The 20,158-nt window shown below is 45.1% G+C and overlaps 1 protein-coding gene across 9 annotated transcripts in view; it reads right to left on the bottom strand.

The window, feature by feature from the left end:
- The window catches only part of SLC23A2 (solute carrier family 23 member 2), a 150,048-nt gene that overhangs the window by 44,657 nt on the left and 85,233 nt on the right, over positions 1-20,158 (bottom strand). For all 9 annotated transcript variants that reach the window (XM_045362547.3, XM_045362543.3, XM_074004824.1 and 6 more), the window contains 3 exons: positions 15,912-16,010; positions 6,008-6,124; positions 3,100-3,257 (listed from right to left, as the gene is read on the bottom strand). In XM_045362547.3, coding sequence (XP_045218482.1) covers positions 3,100-3,257; positions 6,008-6,124; positions 15,912-16,010 — 374 coding nt within the window. The remainder of the gene's footprint in view (positions 1-3,099; positions 3,258-6,007; positions 6,125-15,911; positions 16,011-20,158) is intronic.

Genomic DNA, 20,158 nt, shown 5'->3' with positions numbered 1-20,158 from the left:
AGGCTCAGAAGATTCACAGCAAGAGCCCCCCTCAGCCTGGAGGGCCCGAGCCGCAAGGTGCCAGCAGGGACGCTCCCCTCCCCCATCCCAAAGGCTCTCTCTAAGCCACTCTGCTAGAAAGATTCTTTAATCAGGACACATGAAGCACATTCCATTCCGTGCTGCTTCTCTTTCCAGCTAAGGATTCAAAGCAGGAAGGGACCCCCAGAACGAGAAAGAGTGAGACTGGGGGATGAGTTCAGCCCCAGCACAGTCACCTTCCTACCCCACACCCCTGACGCTTGCCTGGGCCCCGTCACCTTTCTCATGGATGTCACTGATCCCCTGGGATGGTCCTCACCCCCTATACTTGGTTAAGTAACATCCTTCAAAGCACAGCCCCAGAGGGTGTGTCCCCTGCTAACAAAGCCATTGAATGCTCCCTGTGCCTGTTGATAAGTCCCAAGCCCCAGCCTCTGTGTGCCTGGTCAGGGGGATCATGCCAGGCTGTGACTTCCTGCCTTTGCCCCTGCTGGGATGGAAGCTGCTCCCTCAGCCTTCCCGGGCAGAGCTCTTGGAGCCTGCAGGCTCTGTCTCAAACCCCACCTCCTCCAGGATTCCCACCAAGTCCCCTAGAGGATGCACTGCATCTCCCTGATGGTGCTGCCATTCGTGCTGCAGGCCATGTGCTTCGATGTCACCGTTGCTCCCCACGACAGCCAGGCCCCACACCTGCTACATAGACCAGTCACTGAACATCTGCAGGGCTGAGCCAGTACTCTTTCGCTTTGTCCAGGTTAAGAGGACGAGTACCACCCACACCCTGACAACCACAGAAAACCCCTATCACAAGCCCAACACCCCACCAAAGTCCCCAGCACACCCTCACCTGCCCAGCAGCACACAGCTGCTGATGTGATTAGAGTCAGCACCACCTGATTTATGACTAAGCAAATGGCCACACTGCGGGGGGGATGGAAGCAGGGGTGGGGCTGCCATTCTTTGCACAGCCAGAGGTCATGGGGGACTCACTCTGACTCCTCACAAACACGGCAAGAAAGGCTGCTTTCACCCAGCCTCGTGGACATGGGGCACACGGACACACACCCTCCTCCAGGCCACAGCTCTGCATTTTGGGTCCCTGAGCCATCTCAGTAGGGTGTCAAATGCCCTCTCCTGTTCTTACTCAGCTCAAACTGCTTCCCATGCCAGCAGGGAGGTGAACCACGCTGACCTGGGTAGTTTGATTTAGGTCTTGTGCCCCAACAGTGGGCAAGATGATGCCCTCCGTGACCAAAAGTATTTACCCCAAGTTCCCCCAGGCCCTCCCTTCTGTGTCCCATTAGCAACTATGCCCATCAGGCTCAGCTGCTGGCCAGGCCTGGCCTCTTTGGCATGAGCTGGGGCAGAGCTGCACACGGTGCACACTTCACTGCAATAAAGACAGCTTTCATTCCCTATTCAGGTCAACCAATAATGCTCAACTAGAGACACTGACCAAATTCACAGAGGGATTGTGCCTACAAATCCATGGATAAGTCAGCTGTTTAGAAAAAGAACATCTCTCCAGAGAGCCAGTGCTCCATGGGCAAGGTAAGGATCCCGAGCCAGCCAACAAAAGCTTTGCCGGGCACTCTGGCCTTGAAGCACAGAGCCCTGAACACTGTGTCCAAAGAATGAAAGAGGGTGCTAGTCAGATTGAGCCCTTCTTGGAAGGCCCAGACCACATCTTCTCCCCCTAGTTGGTCAGTGATATCCCTGCCCTGCCCCCTGGGGGGCTTGAGGAGACCCTCTTCCCGTCAGCCCAGCTTGGTGGTTGTGGGCAGACTAGCAAGGGCTGGGATCTGGGAACCCTAAGAGCTTGCCAGCCCCGAAGCCTTTAGTCCACATAGCTTCTTTCCATCAGCAGACCTGCGGCCTGCCCTCCCAGGGTGTGGCCCACCCTGGCAACCAGAACACCTGCACATGGCTCACAGCCCTCCAAGGCTTCCCTATCCCCGTGCCGTGTTAGGGCAACCCCGAGGTCCCAAAGGATTCTAACTCATCAGAATGCAGTCCCTGACTTCAGCTCACACCCACCTCCCACAGCAGGAAGGGCCAGGCCTTACTCAGCCTGTCTCTGACGGAGCAAGAGACAGCTGGCGGTGAACTTAGGACAGTCCTGCCACAGCAGGCTTCACTTCCTGAGCAGTGCCCTGGGGTAAAGTAAGAGGCTGCACTGAGAACAGGGTAGCAGAGCAGGAAAGGAGAGGAAAAGGCAAGCTTGCAGGAGGAGGTAGGAAGGTAGATAAGGATGTTTCTTCTTCCTGTGCCAGCTTCATGACCATTTAAGTTGGTGGCTGGAAATGCAAAAGTGAACAAGCCAAAGCCCTGGCATCAAGGAGGAAGCACCGTGGGAAAAAGACATAGAAACAAAAAGGACAAACTGGAATAGGGGCCACACTGGAAGGATGAAAACAAGGTGGGAATTCAGAGAACAACGAAGGGCTCCACAGAGTCGGGAGGCAGGACAAGCTGGGTCTGGAGGATGAGCTGGTGTGTGCCAGGCGGGTGGGGAGAAGACACACAGGAAGATAGACAGTGGGCCCTCGGGAGTGAGGCCAGGGAAGGCAGGAGACAGGGCTCAGAGGCATGGCTGGAAATGTAGGTGGGGCAGAGAGCAAGGGCAAGCCTAAATGCTGGGTGCAGCCTGGTGTGTAAAAAGGGAGGAGAGCTGCAATGTGGCTCAACCTCCACCCTGAGGAGGTTGTGGAAGTAGAAAGATGGCACTGGGTGTGGGGCACAAATTGAGTCCAAGAGCAGTGCCCTGGAGGCAGGGAAGTCAACAGGGAGCCTGGTGGGACACTCCGATCTGAACTCAAGGAATGGGGGCACAGAGGGGTGCTAGGGAGAGAGCATGACTTGCCAAGGGGACAGGGGAAGGAGGGTGAGACTGAGTTTCCAGCTTGGACCGTTCACCAAGAGAGGAAATGATTGGGAGGAACACTGCGGGGGTGGGGACCAATGGCCACTAGGACATTCCCCTGCCTCCATTCTGTCCTTGCAAACAGCCCTAGGCAAACGGCCCAGCTCAACGCCTTCTGGGGACTTTGGCATCCCCCATTAGTACCCCAATCTCACCTGCATCCAAATGTTGTCTGTAGCAAAGTAGTGATTCCCACACAGAAGAAAATGGTCCCAATGAGCTGGCTGGTGGCCCACTGGTCATACCCCACACACATGGCATCGGCCAACAGGAAGGGCACTGCGATCGTGCCGCTGAAGCATGTCAGGTAGTGCTGTGGGCAGGAAAAGGGTCAGAGGAGAAACAGTAAACCCTTCCTCATTTATTCTTGAGATCATCCTAATTCTTCTCTTTTATTGTCATTAAAAAATAGCCCCCATAAAGAATCTCCTTGGTTTGTTAGAGCAAGCCATTTTTTTTTCCTTCTTTTTCAGCATTTCTCCTTTGTTGTTGAGACAGTTTCATTCCCACTGCCCTGGACGGAGTGCAATGGTGCGATCTTGGCTCACTGTGACCTCCACCTCCCAGGCTCAAGCAATTCTCCTGCTTCAACCTCCCAAGTAGCTGGGATTACAAGCACGCACCACCACGCCCAGCTAATTTTTGTATTTTTTGTAGTGATGGGTTTTCACCGTGTTGGCCAGGCTGGTATCACACACCTGGGCTCAAGAGATCTGCCTGCCTCTCCCTCCCCAAAGTGCTGGGATTACAGGCGTGAGCCACTGCGCCCAGCTGCATTTCTCCTTTTTATTACATTTTCTTGTCTTACTACACACTGTCATTATTACTTATTACTTGGATGAATCCATACCTCACAAAGGAAACAGTCAATATCAGCCCTGGTGATATTTTAATTACGTAATTCTTATTAGAAATATTTGGGGCTTTTTCCCCAAAATGCTTTTCTGGCATAAATTGCTAAAACCATAAGGCCTTTCTCCTCTAATCTGTTATCATGAATTGTGATGTGCTGAACTATTCTTGCATGCATGAAACAAACCCTAGTCAGTCATGCTGTATTTTTCTTCTGCAATTTGATCTGTTAATATTTTATATAGAATTCTGCATCTACATTTCTAAGTTAATTAGTCTACTTCTTTAAAAAAGTTCTTTCATGTCTGGGGATTAAAGTTACATAAGCGTCATAAGTTACATACGCATGGAGTGTTTTCTGTCTTTTTCTGTGAGCTGGCATTGTTTTTGAAAACAAAGAATTCATCTGTTCCAGTCAGGGCAGGATTAAGGGCATATGGTAGCCATGGGAATCTTCCAGAAAGAACCCCATCCCACCTTCCTTTGGGACCCCCCCATGCCCGCCCAACGCCACACCTGTAGCCCTGGTAGGATAGTCCCAGCACTCACGACTCACTTCCCTCCCTTCCCCCGTTGACCAGTTCTTATTTCTGTTCTGCAAACTTCCTACTTTTCTTCCAGCAGCTTCCCATTCCTGCCCACATTCGCCAAACACGCCACATGCAGCCCAAGAAGCCCAACAGTAAAGGAGTTTCCTGAGGTGAAACATTCCTTTTCAGGATGCCTCAGGGCTGCTCACAAGTTTATGTTCTCTGAACCGTCAGGAAGGGCATGATGCAGGCAGGGTTTCCCACTCCTACCTGACCAGGGAAGACTGCTAGAAACATTTATAGGATAAACATTCCAAAAAGTGTGTTTCCTGAATCTGGTTCAGAATGCTCGGCCCAAGGTAGATTATTTGCCAAGGCCACTCAGCTCCTTTGGCTCTGACTCCTCCCCTACTAAACAGACACCTGCCAGTTGGGGTTACCATGTGCTTTGATACCTGAAAGCGGGGGTGGGAAGGGTGGGGCAACTGGAAATTCGACCAAAGTACCCAGCTGTTGGCAGGCACAGCCCCATCCCAGGGTGAATAAACCTCTCTGGACAATGAGATGGATTTTCTCAGCACCTGAGATACCTTAAGTTGAATGGACCACACACTTGAGAAGGGAAAAATAGTAAACCAGACCTCAGAACAGAGTCCAACTTAAAACCAAAGCAAATACAGCCCAGGGGTGTACATCTAAGAAAAGACCTTCCCCACATTGTCCCCTTTCTCCAAAACGTCCTGCGTTAATCCTATGAAAGGGAAAAGGGTGCTGAAGACAGAGGAGGGAGGTATCAAAGACGCTGGAGGCCTGCATCAGCTATGTCACCACCCACCTTGTCCCTGAGCCTGGTTGCCCTCCCCTCCCACTGGAAGCTACAGCAGACAAAGCTGCCGCTACTGTGGCAAGTTTCCCTTCCTTTAAAAACTAAGATTGAAAATCCACCATTTAGATCCTGGCCGACATGGCACTTTTCAGGGTAACTCATGTTTCATGGCAGAGGATACCATGATTTTGGGTGGGTTAACTAGGCCAGGGATGGGAGATGAAAATAAATTCCTCTTTTCTCTACTCTTCAACTTTTCTCTTTTCTCTATTCTTCCTTCTTTCTATAACTCTATCTCCTTTGCCTTCCTTTATGTCACTGCTCTTGCGTGCCCCTGAACATCGTCTTTCTTTTCCCTGGTAATCCATTCTACCTGTTCTTTTCCTCCTCCTGCTATGATGTCAACAATTCCCATTCATCCCCCCCCGCCTTTTTTTTTTTTTTTGAGACAGGGTCTCACTATGTCAAGCAGGCTGAAGTGGAGTGGTGCAATCACAGCTCACTGCAACTTCAACCTCAAGCGATCCCCCTGCCTCAGCCTCTTGAGTGGCTGGGACTATAGGCACACACCACCACACGTGGCTAATTTTTGTATTTTTGTAGAGGTGGCCTTTTGCCATGTTACCCAGGCTGGTCTTGAGCTCCTAGGCTCAAGTGATCTGCCCACCTCAGCCTCCAAAACTGCTAGGATTACAGGCATCAGCCACCATGCTGTCCCTACTCATCACTCTTAAAAAGAGGAATTTATAAAAGTCTTCAATAAACAAAAATCAAACTTGAACTTGTAAACAATTCCAGATGGCAGACAACGCAAACACCTGCTGGTAGTTACATATCCTACAGGAACCATCTTACCTGCAGCCCCAAAAATATACACAGGTACCAGGGAGGAACATCTTCTATGGTATAAATCATGTCCGATCGCTGGGGGTCCAGACTGCCAGTGCTATCGAGGGTCTCGGCGAGAGAGCTCTGTGAGCGAGAAGGAGAAAGGAGGGTACTCGTTAAACCTGAACACCAATGTTAGCTTGGCCACGTGCAGGCCACCATTACAGAAAAACAACTTTATCAAGTGGCTGCCATTTTCCTGCAGTTTTGAGCCTTGGCTGTCGTTGAAGCCAAGTACACCCTTGGGCTCAAGTACACTCGCCCACTGGGATGGTCAATCCTCAGAATTTGGGGGGTCAGTGTCCTTTGTCAACAACTCATCCCCGAGAACACCAAACTTGCTCAGAGCTTCTCCCCAGGCCTGGGGATCCTCCTGCATGGACAGAGATGTTCCCAGGTTGAGACCACAAAACGATACCTTGGCATGAGCAGTCCTTGCGTGAGGCCCCAGATGAAGAAATCTTAGAAAACTTTAAGCACTTTCGAAGAGACAGCACACTGATCTGCCCCTCCCAGCCTACTTCATCCCTGCAGGATCTTTGTACTGTGAAGTTCTACACCTTTCTATCCAAACACTATTGCTCTTAGGTGAAAAGAGGAAAATTCAGAAGTATATAAACACAGTGATTTGAATTCTGTTTAAAAAACAAAACATTAAAAATGTATTGATAGTTTAGGTGACAGGTTTTTTTCTTCTTTTTCCCCTAACACTAGTAAAAAAACTATTTTAAAACATTAAGTGTAGCATGGTTTTCAAGCCAAAATCATCATAAAGACCAGTCACTTTAGGTTAGAGTCCAGCCTCTTCCAATCACCCCCAGCATCAGTTCTGAACTCAGGCAGTATCTGAGCCAAACAGAAAACTCAAGGTAGCCTTGAGTTCCCCAAGAGAACCTCAAAACTGCTCTGGTTTCAAACACCACACAAAGAATCTTTTCTTGGAATTTCTACAGTCATTTCTTGGAATCCAAGACATGTACCTCATTTGAAAAAATTTTTTATAATCTAGCAAACAAAGTGCTTAACAGAAATAAAATGAAAAGATATCCCACATGGGGAAAATGCTGATTCCATGTGTTCCACATGGAGGTAACAGGGGTTTGGGGTTTGGAGTTTGGGGTCCAATACCCTTAAACAAAAGAAGGGACACAGTTCACCCTCACCTTCCACAGCCGGAAGTAAACGTCTGATGGAAGCTGATATCTGATCTAAAACAAATGTAACTGAATATGACCTTTTGGGTAAAACTTTCTCTTCCGTCCTCACAAGGGATACTGGCAAATTTACATTGTGTTGAATTCGTTACGATGGATTATGGATGTCTTTAACAACTTGTTGGAAGAAATGGTAGAAAAAGTACATATGTGTCTGAGGGGTGTGGCATACAGTGATGTACAATAAAGATTAACTCAGCAGGTCTGGGTTGTTCAAACCCTGTACATTTCAAAGGAAGGGTTGACTCTTGCCTGGTATGTGGGGGATAACCTGAGCTCTTGGGGTTTCTGCCTCTTAAATGTGTCTTTTTAGGCCCAGTGCAGTGGCTCACACCTGTGGTCCCAGCACTCTGGGATGCTAAGGTGTGAGGATCACTTGAGGCCAGGGTTCAAGAACAGCCTGGGCAACATAATGAGGCCCCTTCTCCAGTTTATACATATTTTTTTTACCTGAAACTTAGCCACACAGTGTCAGCTTGACCTCTGGAGGGGCTGGTGAGTAACTAAAGTTAGCCACACAGGCAGTCAGCCATACCTATACAACAGATCCCCACTTAAAAACCCTAGGCACCAAGGCTTGGGTGAGCTTCCCTGGTTGAATGAGTGTTACCACATATCACTGCTGGGAAAACTGAACACTGCCTCCATGACTCCACTGGGCGAGGATGGCTGCAAGCCTGTGCCTGGTGTCTCCTAGACCCTGACTCTGTGCCTTTTTCCATTTTTTATTTTAATCTGTATCCTTTCTCTGAAAAACAAACAAACAAACGAAAAACAAAAAAAACCCTTAACTGTGAGTAAAACAGCTCTGCTGAATTCTCTGAGTCTTCCTCATAAATCTCAGAACCTGATTTGGGACCTTCTGAACTGAGGTCATCATTTTGCTAACACGGTGGAATTACAGAGCTGGGGCTCAAGACACAAAGGTCAGCTCAGCAGCACCGCATTAGCTGCAGCCACACAGGCAGTGCTGCTGCTCACAAAGTAACATGACAAAGTATTTCATAACAAAGAGAAATGTCTGAAGACAGAATACATAACACTATCATAGACTAGTACAACCTGTCACACAATCATGTAAGCAACATTTTCTAACAATTCCAAAACCACGATTGTTAATTATAAGGCAGATGAAAAGACTTTTTGGCCAGGTGCAGTGGCTGACATCTGTAATTCCAGCACCTGCCCAGCCAGGTAGATCACCTGAGGTCAGGAGCTCAAGACTAGCCTAGCCAACATGGTGAAACCCTGTCTCTACTAAAAATACAAAAATTAGCTGGGTGTGGTGGCGCACGCCTGTAATCCCAGCTATTCCGGAGGCTAAGGCAGAAGAATTGCTTGAACCCAGGAGATGGAGGTTGCAGTGAGCCGAGATCACACCACTGCACTCTAGCCTGGGCAACAGAGCGAGATTCCGTCACACACACACACACAAAAAGACAAGACTTTTCACATCCAGGCAGAGGTTAAGATGTACACACAGGCACATGTATGCATATGCACACATGCAGACTTTTCTTAGTAGTGAGGGTAGCCCTACAACTCAGAAACAAAACTAGTGTAAAGGTCCACAGCTGGTATTAAAATGATACAGGACGGGGGGGTTGTGTGGTCAAGGGGACCAGACAACACTGTGAGGCAGATGCTGTGCAGCCCCGCCTGATGACAGAAGGACCGGTCTGGCCATTGTGCACTCTGCACACTGTGGTGCCACACTCAGTGATCACTGTGTAAACCATGAGCTATTTCAAATACTGCAAAACCAAAAACCTCTAACAAGGTTTCTGCAAACGATGACTACATAAATAACTATGTCACTTTAAAAAGACTTTCCATCTTATTCTATGATCTGAAATAATGTAAAGAACAAAAAATTACCTGTGCTTCAAAGACTAGAGTGAACTCAGAATGCTGTTCTCTGCCTGGAGCCTTCTTAACACTTTTAACTACCTTTGCTATCTCCTCCGCGGTTCTTTATCTAATCTAGCACCTTTGGGGTCGACTGTAGTCTCTTTCTCTAGGAAATCATTCCCTCTACAGCAGAGTCAGCACTTTTTTTTTTTTTTAATACTTTAAGTTCTAGGGTACATGTGCATAATGTGTAGGTTTGTTACATATGTATACTTGTGCCATGTTGCTGTGCTGCACCCATCAACTTGTCAGCACCCATCAACTCGTCATTTACATCAGGTATAACTCCCAATGCAATCCCTCCCCCCTCTCCCCTCCCCCCTCCCCATGATAGGTCCCGGTGTGTGATGTTCCCCTTCCCGAGTCCAAGTGATCTCATTGTTCAGTTTCCACCTATGAGTGAGAATATGCGGTGTTTGGTTTTCTGTTCTTGTGACAGTTTGCTAAGAATGATGGTTTCCAGCTGCATCCATGTCCCTACAAAGGACACAAACTCTTCCTTTTTTATGGCTGCATAGTATTCCATGGTGTATATGTGCCACATTTTCTTAAAAAGTCAGGAAACAACAGGTGCTGGAGAGGATGTGGAGAAATAGGAACACTTTTACACTGTTGGTGGGATTGTAAACTAGTTCAACCATTATGGAAAACAGTATGGTGATTCCTCAAGGATCTAGAACTAGATGTACCATATGACCCAGCCATCCCATTACCGGGTATATACCCAAAGGATTATAATTCATGCTGCTATAAAGACACATGCACACGTATGTTTACTGCGGCACTATTCACAATAGCAAAGACTTGGAATCAACCCAAATGTCCATCAGTGACAGACTGGATTAAGAAAATATTTTTTATAAAGGGCCATACAGTAAATATTTCAAGCTTTGGGAGCCACATAGTTCTGTCACTGTAGCATGGATGCAACCTTAGGCAACATGTAAACAAAGAAATATGGCTGTGTTCCAACAAAAGTCTACTGAGAAGAACAGATATTAAACCAAATTTGGCTTGCCAATCCCTGCTGTAGCATTTCAAACTGATTATCATAAAGTAGCATGTACTATTCTCTTATACATTTCTCTTTTTTACTATATTAATGTATATTTGTGCTTTCTACTTTTTTCTCTTAATCGGGGCCACAAAAGATCAATTTTGGCCAGGCATGGTGGCTCATGTCTATAATTCCAGCACTTTGGGAAACTGAGGTCAGCAGACTACTTGAGCTCAGAAGTTTGAGACCAGCCTGGGCAACAAACAGAGACCCTGTCTCCAAAAACAAACAAAAATTAGCTGAGTGTGGTGGCACATGCCAGTGGTCAGCTGCTCAGGAGTCTGAGGTAGGAGCATCACTTGAGCCTGAGAGGTTGAGGCTGCAGTGAGCTGTGATCATGCCACTGCACTCCAGTCTAGGCAACAGAGATCTTGTCTCAAAAAAACAAAACAGGCTGGTGACTCACGTCTGTAATCCCAGCACTTTGGGAGGCTGAGGCAGGCCAATCACTTGAGGTCAGCCTGGCCAACATGGCGAAACCCTGAAACCCTGTCTCTACTGAAAATACAAAAATTAGCTGGGCGTGGTGGCGCACACCTGTAGTCCCAGCTACTCAGGAGACTGAGGCAGGAGAATCGCTTCAACCCAGGAGGCAGAGGCTGCAGTGAGCCGAGATCGAGCCACTGCACTCCAGCCTGGGTGACAGAGTGATACTCTGTCTCAAAAACAAAAACCAAAAAACCCAAAAATATCAATTTCATTATTCTTTTCAACAAGCCAGCTTTTGAGTTCTAGTTAAACATGGTAGATTGACCATATGTATCTTTTCTTCTAAGTCCTAAAAACACAGAAGGAATAAATATGATACACATCTACAAGGACAAAGCAAAGAGGAGATCAAGAAAATGAGATTAACAATTTTTTTTTTTTTTAATATGGAAAGTGTTTGGATGCTATGTGACCAATTTGGGAAAGGGAAGGAATGCACAAGCTGGGTACTAATAGAAGGATGCTATGAAGAGGTGGGCTGGCTGACCAGCAGAACCCCAGAAAGTGCTATGCTTGCAAGCACTAGACAGGGTAGCAATGGGGAGAGGACAGGTCTTAACCCTGCAAACTGGTCAGACAGTGTGTTAACTACTGCTGTCCTCCTCCTTCAAGAAACAAACATGTATGGTCTGAAAAATATGAACTGGAAAGCCCTCCAGCTGAGGAATACCACACAGCGATCAAGGAAAACATCAGCAGCAGGATACTCATCTGCTTCCAGAATGCCAGAACCCAGGTCACAGAAACCAGACTTATACCCACAGGAGACTACACGATTCCTTTCTAGAGAAAGCTGATCAGCCCCAAAGACAAGACAGTGACATCTATACATCCCGCAGAGACAACACGGCGTTCCACCTGGTCACTCAAGGGCAGGCCCACAATTAGATAAACTTCATCACACATAAAGACCTCACGATCCTATCTTTTACTGCCTCCTATCCTGGGACCGTGAAGAAAGACTAAAAAAATGAAGGCAAAGAAACAAAATATAATCAATGTAGTATTTTTTAAAAAGCTTAAAATAAAGACTATCTTCAGAAAAATAAAGTTACTTCAATTGTGGGAGACAAAGAATGCTTTTTAAATACTTTAGCCAATAAACAAAACCAAAAAACAATAAAAGAGGTCTCAGAAATTAAGCACAGGATAGTTTTTTAAAACTCAACAGAAGGGTTGGAAGTCAAAGGTAGCTCTCAAAAATAAAAAAAAGACAAATATAAATAAGAGTAAGTGTTAAATGTCAGAACAAGGAAAAAAGAATAAAGAAATTAACCAAAGAAATAAGAAAAATAGGCCGGGCACGGTGGCTCAAGCCTGTAATCCCAGCACTTTGGGAGGCCGAGACGGGCGGATCACGAGGTCAGGAGATCGAGACCATCCTGGCTAACACGGTGAAACCCCGTCTCTACTAAAAAAACACACACAAAAAAAAACTAGCCGGGCGAGGTGGCGGGCGCCTGTAGTCCCAGCTACTCGGGAGGCTGAGGCAGGAGAATGGCGTAAACCCGGGAGGCGGAGCTTGCAGTGAGCTGAGATCCGGCCACTGCACTCTGGCCTGGGCAACAGAGTGAGACTCCGTCTCAAAAAAAAAAAAAGAAATAAGAAAAATTTAAGAAACAAAGGACATGTTAACAAATTAGAAGGATACTACAGTATTCAATAGATTAATGAAAAAATGCATTTTGAAAACACAATAAAACAATCATTCTTACTAAGGAAGACCTTAAAATTCAAACAGACATTTAAGGAAAACTGGAAATAAACATGAGTTTACATAATTTGGCCAGATGGAAAGGAAGAAAAATACAAAAAATGTGAAAGTATGAGAAGCACAAGGAAGAACTGATAAGCTGAGAAACAGAGTAAGGGTCAGAGACTGGAATGAAAAAACTCGGTGCTAAGAGGAAAAAGAAAAGGTTAAAGAGAACTGATAGCTGGAGGAGGCAGGCAAAGAACAAACAAAACATGCATAACTGCAGCTCCCAAATCAGAAACCAAAAGAATAGACTGGAATTAATATTTAAAGATACAATTCCTGAGATAACAGCAGCCCCGAAGCTAAACATTGAAAGTGTCAGGAAAAACTGGCCCAGAAAAGGATATACACGTGGCTCTTGAGCATGTGTAAAGAGATGCAGCCTCACTAATGAAAAATCAGGATGAAACTACAGTGACAAACCTAAGCTGAGGGACATTCTACAAAGTAATCCTGCTTCCTGAGAGCCTTCCGCAATTTTTGGCCGGGTATGGTGGCTCACGCCTGTAATCTCAGCCCTTTGGGAGGCCAAGGTGGATGAATCACCTGAGGTCAGGAGTTTGAGACCAGCCTGGCCAACACGGTAAATCCCCAACTTTACTAAAAATACAAAAAAATTAGCCTGGTGTGATGGTGTGTGCCTCTGGTCCCAGCTACTCAGGAGGCTGAGGTAGGAGAATCGCTTGAACTGGGGAGGCAGAGATTGCAGTGAGCTGAGACTGGGCCACTGCATTCCAGCCTGGGTGACAGAGTGAGACTCTGTTTCAAGGAAAAAACAAAACAAAAACAAACAAACAAAAAAAAACCAGTCAGCTGAGGGTCTGGCCTAATGATTAGCATTTTATTTTATTTTATTTATTTATTTCGAGTCAGAGTCTCACTCTGTCACCTGGGCTGGAGGGTAGTGGCGCCATCTCGGCTCACTGCAACCTCTCCCTCCTGGGTTCAGGTGATTCTCCTGCCTCAGCTTCCCAAGTAGCTGCAACCACAGGCGTGCGACACCACTCCCGGCTAATTTTTGTATTTTTAGTAGAGACAGGGTTTTGTCATGTTGGCCAGACCGGTCTTGAACTCCTGACCTCAAGTAATTCACCCATCTCAGCCTCCCAAAGTGCTGTGATTGCAGGTGTGAGCCACCACGCCCAGCCCAACTAGCACTATTTAATATGTGGCAGCTCTTCTCACTGTCCTCTTCATTTCATAAAGTAAGAAAAATGGCCAGGAAAATATGAAGGTACTCCATTTGATCGGTATTCAAGGAAATGCAAATGTGTCAATGTTTAGACAATGAAAAAATGTTCATCCAAACCGGAAAATAAACATTTAGCATAAATGTGCTAGAGACATTTTCCCTACAACTGGATCCCTCCCATCAGTACAAAGTAAAGCTAAGCCCCAAAGTGTTAATGCTCGTTACTATTTATTTCTAAAGACGGTCTCCAGACAGAGAAGGAGGAATTCTGAAAACACGACAGCCTGGAATCATGGCATACGGGATTATATGTGGCCCCACCAAGTCTGTGAAGAAGCCCTTTGTTACAACATAGGCCGTGTGAAAGCTGCGGCCCGGCGGTGTGGGACATGCCTCAGCTGCAGACCGCAAGCACTGATACACATGCCAAACACCACTGCACTAACCTCTGGGGAGCAGCTTGGAACCCCGCACTTCTGGAATTTCAATATCTCTGCATGAATCTACTTTAATTAACCTCCATAAAATTTATAATAGCTCCAAGCAGTAGGAAAATAGTAACAATATGAGTTGAGAGGCAAAAAAGAAATTTCCATATCCCAGACCGGAATTTTGTTTAAAAGGGCATAAAATTTGGTTATTCTAGACTTTCAATACAATGTATTTGTTCTTAATCACTTTAGTGATTACACTGTGAACTCACCATGCTAATACCCAAGTCAGGTACTATATTTGTATGTGTCAACTTCTGGGTGGTCTGTCATTAGAATACACAGTATACACTGTCTACAGTATAATACAGTGGTTCCAGAATAGAATTTCTCATTACATAAATTGTTTAGTTTCTTATTATGTAAGTTGAAAATTAGTAAATTTTCATAGTATAAATAAAACCTGTGTTTAAAATCTACAAGTAAAACTCAAATGAAAGTCTTAGAGCTGTGTTACAATTTGGAAATATCAGATTATTTAACTTTTCATGTGTTAGACACCATGGCAGATACAAGGAAAAAAGAAACCGGGATATCTGGACCTACTTTGTTTTATTTTTATTTATGAATTTATTTATTTTGTTTTTTTAGAGACAGGGTCTTACTCTGTCTTCCCAGGTAGAGTGCAGAGGCATGATCAAAGCTCACTGTAGCCTCAAACTCTTAGGCTCAAACAAACCTCCTGCTCCCTGAGTAGCTGCCACTCTAGGCACACATCATCACATCTGGATAATTATTTCCTTCTTTCTTTCTTTCTTCCTTCCTTCCTTCTTCCTTCCTTTCTTTCTCTTTCTCTCTTTCCTTCTTTCTCTTTCTCTTTCCTTCTGTTTCCTTCTTTCCTTCCTTCCTTCCTTCTTTCCTTCCTTTCCTTTCTTTCCTTCCTTTCCTTCCCTTTCCTTCCTTCCTTTCCTTCCTTTTCTTCCTTTCCTTTCCTTTCCTCCCTCCCTCCCTTCCTTCCTTTCTTTCTTTTTTATTTTTTTGTAGAGACAGGATCTTGCTATGTTGCCCAGGCTGGTCTCAAACTCCTGGTCTCAAGCAATCTTCCCGCCTCAGCCTCCCAAAGTGTTGGGACTATACATGTGAGCCACTGTGCACAGATTGGAGCCACTTTGGGCAACTCTTTCCTGACCTCTATGGTCACAAAGTCTGACCATTCAAGGAGATGGAATGAGGCACAGAGCAAAACAAAAATAAACAAAAAAAACCACAAACACCATTCTCCCCACCTTAGTGTGCCATCTCCATTGGTACACAAGGTGCCAAAAGTGCTAAGGTCAAAGCTCAAAGTCATTTTCATAGGCTGCATAAACCACTTGCTGATTTCCCTTATTCTCTTATTTACTGCACATGTATATGTAACAGGCACGATGCTAATAACTTCACATACATATTATTTGATTCAATCCTCACAACAACCCTAAGATAGATGTTGATATTATTCCCATTTTAGAGACAGGGAACTGAGGCCCACAGAACTTCTATAATTTCCTCATTCTGACTCATATTTGCACTCAGACCTGATGTCAGACCTCGAGCTCTTAACCACTTCCCTCTGGCGTCTTGGCCGAGGCCTTTTTAAATTTCTATTCCCTATGGCTCCTCCTGCTTACCTGATGAAGAGAACACACCCCCTTGGGGATCAGAGACCAAGCCCCAAATGAAGGACACGCAGGTGCCCGCAAGGGATCCGGATCCAGGGCAGCACTTGTGGGAGGGGATGGCGGTGGGAGTGGGGACACGGGGTGAGGGAAGGGGTACCTTTTCTGCAATGCCGTTTTCCGTAGTGTAGATCGCCATGAGCTCGGTGTCCTCATTGTCCTGCTCACCACTGGAGGTGGCGCCTCCATTTATCACCACCTGCAGAGACAATCCACTTAGAGGCTGTTTCAGCGTGAACCACATTTTCCCCCCCAAAAGCCTTTTGTAATTCTCCTGGTGAGTGCATGACCAGTCATGGTTTTGATGGAGAAACATACTCCATGTACCAGATGGGGAGGCTGCCTGAGCAGAAGGCTCAGCCGGGGAAAACAGAAATAAAACCCCAGGACAACCTCAGCAGGGGCACCCCCACATCCTCCAGGGCAAGGGAAGTTTGGCTCAGAGGCCCATGCTGTTTGTGGACAAGGCCCTGGCTGAACAGGTAAGAGTACCCCGAGCTGTCTCAGTTAAGATCCCTGCCCACATAACCACCTGAGGCCGACTTCCTGCCCCTAGAAGGGGAAATGTTCTAGCTGGAGGAACTCAAACTCTGCTGTTCACCGAAGTAAACCAGCCCCCGGGAGAGCACTCCTCACTAAGGGGCTACACCACCATCCCGGGTTCTGCCAGACAGTAGCAAGAGCCATAAAATGTTTTTACTTTTTAGCCAAATGGTTCCACTTCTAGGAATCTATCCTGGAGAACAATATTGAGAACAAAAGCTTTAACCCAAAGAAAGTAATCACTGTTTGTAATAACAAATAACTAGTTTTTGTTTTTTAGGTTTTGTTGTCGTTGTTGTTGTTTTGTTTTGTTTTTGAGACGATGTCTCGCTCTGTCACCCAGGGTGAAGTGCAGTGTCGCAGTCTCGGCTCACTGCAACCTCCGCCTCCCAGGTTCAAGAAATTCTCCTGCCTCAGCCTCCTGAGTAACTGGAATTACAGGCGCCCGCCATGACACCTAGCTAATTTTGATATTATTAGTAGAGACAGGGTTTCACCATGTTGGTTGGGCTGGTCTGAACTCCTGACCTCAGGTGATCCACCCACCTCAGCCTCCCAAAGTGCTGGGATTACAGGCATGAGCCACCGCACATGTCCCAAATAACTAGTTACAGGCCACTGACACCCAGAATACTACAAGGAAAAAGATTTTTACACAGGGTAACATCAAGGAAAACGCACATGTAATAAATATTAAGGTAACTGCATATATGGTTGACAGTGCAACTACATTTAAAAACTACAGATTAAAAAAGTATACAAAAAGTTCAAATTCCAGCATTGTGAAATACACTAAAAGCAAGCAGAAGACAAGTGATGGCCTAGGAGAAAATACACTGCAGCAGATACAAAAAGGGTCAGTATCAATATTCATAAAGAACACCTCAAACCAATAATAAAACCAAACAATCCAATTCATCCCTGAGAGGTCTAAGGAAAAAAGATGGAGATGAAATGGGCAAGGGCTAGGAATATATCATTCATAGAAGAAAAACATATATACAATAAAACACATGAAAAGCTGTTCTATATCATTTTAAATTATGGAAATAATGATTAAAATTTTATTTTTAGAAAAACAAATTTAGAGAGAAACTTAAAAAACGGAATCAGGTGTTGACCAAGGTATGGGGAGAGTTACTCTCCTGTGTCCTTGGAGAGAATCTGCTCTTGGTGGAATGGCCTTCATGGAGGGATAATTTGGCAATGGGATTTAAAACAGGTATTTCTGTGGATCCAGCAATTATACTGATAGAAGCTTATCCTCTAGAAATACCCATGCAGGTAATATGTAGGTTCAAGGATGATCACTGCTATAATTTATGAAATATTGAATACTTGGGGACAACACAAATGTTCATCAAAAAGACACGGTTACACTATTATACACTCATTTAGAGGAGATATTCAGCCATTAAAAATAATACAGCACCGGACACGGTGGCTCAGGTCTGTAATCCTGGCACTTTGGAAGGCTGAGGCAGGTGGATCACCTGAGGTCAGGAGTTCGAGACCAGCTGGCCAACACAGTGAAACCCCGTCTCTACTAAAAATACAAAAATAAGCCAGGCATGGTGTTGCACATCTGTAGTCCCAGCTACTCAGGAGGCTGAGGCAGGAGAACTGCTGGAACATGTAAGGCGGGGGTTGCAGTGAGCCCAGATCGCGCCATTGCACTCTAGCCTCGGTGACAGAGCAAAACATCAACTCTAAATAAATAAATAAATAAATAAATAAATAAATAGCTGATGTACTAATTAAAAAAAAAAAAAGAACTCCAAGAAATACTGTTTTTAAAAAGTCATAAAACAATAAGCCTAGAATTATCCCAACTGAGCTAAAAAAGAAAATTGTAATGACCTTACCACTTGTCTAAAAAGGACAGAAAAGGATACCGGAAAATCACAACCAGTAGGAAGGGTGCTGCCTTAGGGACAAGAACAGCAATAGCAGACACCTTTCATTTTTTTACTCCCAAACTTTTGTAAGTGTTTGGGATCAGGATGTATTTGTGTTATTTGTATACTGCTTTTTTAAAGCGGATAATTAAAAAAAAAAGACACACTCCAAAATGCTAACAGTGGTTGTCCTTAATTGGTAGGGCCATTTTTGCCAACTTTTTCCCCTTTTTATATTTTGGTAATTTCCTAAAATGAATAAGTACAATTTATTTTGATAACAGGGAAGAAATTTAAGACTAAAATCCTAGCAGCACAGCTTGGATTGAGGAGGTCCAGAAAGATTCCCACTTCATGTGTTTTTGTAGTCAAGGAAATTAGGGCAGTGAAAAATTAGATTTCTCATTCAAGGTCATACAGATTATAACCCAGGTCTGAAGTGGGTTTTTAAGTATGCCAGAGAGGCTGGGCACAGTGGCTCATGCCTGTAATCCCAGCACTTTGGGAGGCCGTGGCAGGCAGATCACCCGAGATCAGGAGTTCGAGACCAGCCTAGCCAGCATGGCAAAACCCCATCTGTACTAAAAATACAAAAATTAGCTGGGCGTGGTGATGGGCGCCTGTAATCTCAGCTACTCGAGAGGATGAGGCAGGAGAATCGCTTAAACCCAGGAGGTGGAGTTTGCAATGAGCCGAGATTGTGCCACTGCACTCCAGCCGGGTCAACAGAGCGAGACTCCATCTTGAAAAATAAAAAATAAAATAAAATAAAAATAAAAAATACGCCAAAGATCTCAATTAATTAGTACATACTCATACAGAGCAGAATTCTTTTACATTACTTCAAATAAAGACCTGCTTTTAAAATTATTTCTCAAATATGTTACAGTTTTTTACACAAGCCAACTGAGTTTGTGGAGCTGGTTTGCCTACAAAAACTAGCTGCTGGGAGGATACACATTCCTGGCCAAGTTCAGGTCCACGAGATGAAACTCTTAAGAGAGAACTGTGCTCCAAGTCACATCGCAGCAGTGCTCAACCCACTGAGAAGCCAAGAGCAACACGCTCTCAGGATGAACTCTCTTAAAACACGGATTAGTTACTAAATCATCAGAAAAACCCAGATATGACTGAAAGTCCTACTCTAGCCAAACTAACCTTCAACTGCATTTATCTCGGGTTGCTGCAGGGAACAGCAACTTTACCAGTACGGGGTTTCCTTTGTGGGAGATGAAAATGTTTTGGAACAAAATGGAGGAGGCTATACAACACTGTGAGTATGTTAAAATATCACCGAATTGTTCACTTTAATTTCATGTTATGCAAACTTCACCTCGATACATGAAAAAAAATCATCTGTATACATGGCACCAATTATACAGATTTTGGAATGAGTCAGCAATTCCTACTGCTCCCCTGACACATTCCACTCCCTACTTATACACACACAAATAAAGTACAGATGATCCCCAACTTGCAATTGTTAAACTTAGGATTTTTTGACTTTACAGTGGTGCAAAAGTGGTGCGTATTCAGTAGAAACTGTCAAGTACCCATACAACCACTCTGCTTTTCACTTCAGTATTCAAGAAACTGCAAGAGATATTTAACACTTTACAATAAAATAGGCTTTGTGTTAGATGCTTTTGCCTAACTACAGGCTAATATAAGGGTTCTGAGCACATGTGAGGTAGGTGAGGTTAAGCTATGAAATGCCAGTAGGTTAGGTGTATTAAATGCATTTTAGGAGTGTAATTCTGTCGTAAGTCAAGGAACATCTGTATTATAAAATGCAGACACTCCGAAACCTAGAAAAAAAGCTCACATATTCATTCATTCAACAAGTTGTGGTTGTATCCCAGGCAGTGAGAATGCAGTCCTGCCTCCCTGCAGGAGCTCAGTCCAG

Source organism: Macaca fascicularis, chromosome 10 (genome assembly GCF_037993035.2).
Source record: "Macaca fascicularis isolate 582-1 chromosome 10, T2T-MFA8v1.1".
In the NCBI taxonomy this organism is placed as follows: domain Eukaryota; kingdom Metazoa; phylum Chordata; class Mammalia; order Primates; family Cercopithecidae; genus Macaca; species Macaca fascicularis.
Note: the sequence above shows the minus strand (reverse complement) of the source record. Positions and strands in the feature narration are given on the sequence as shown.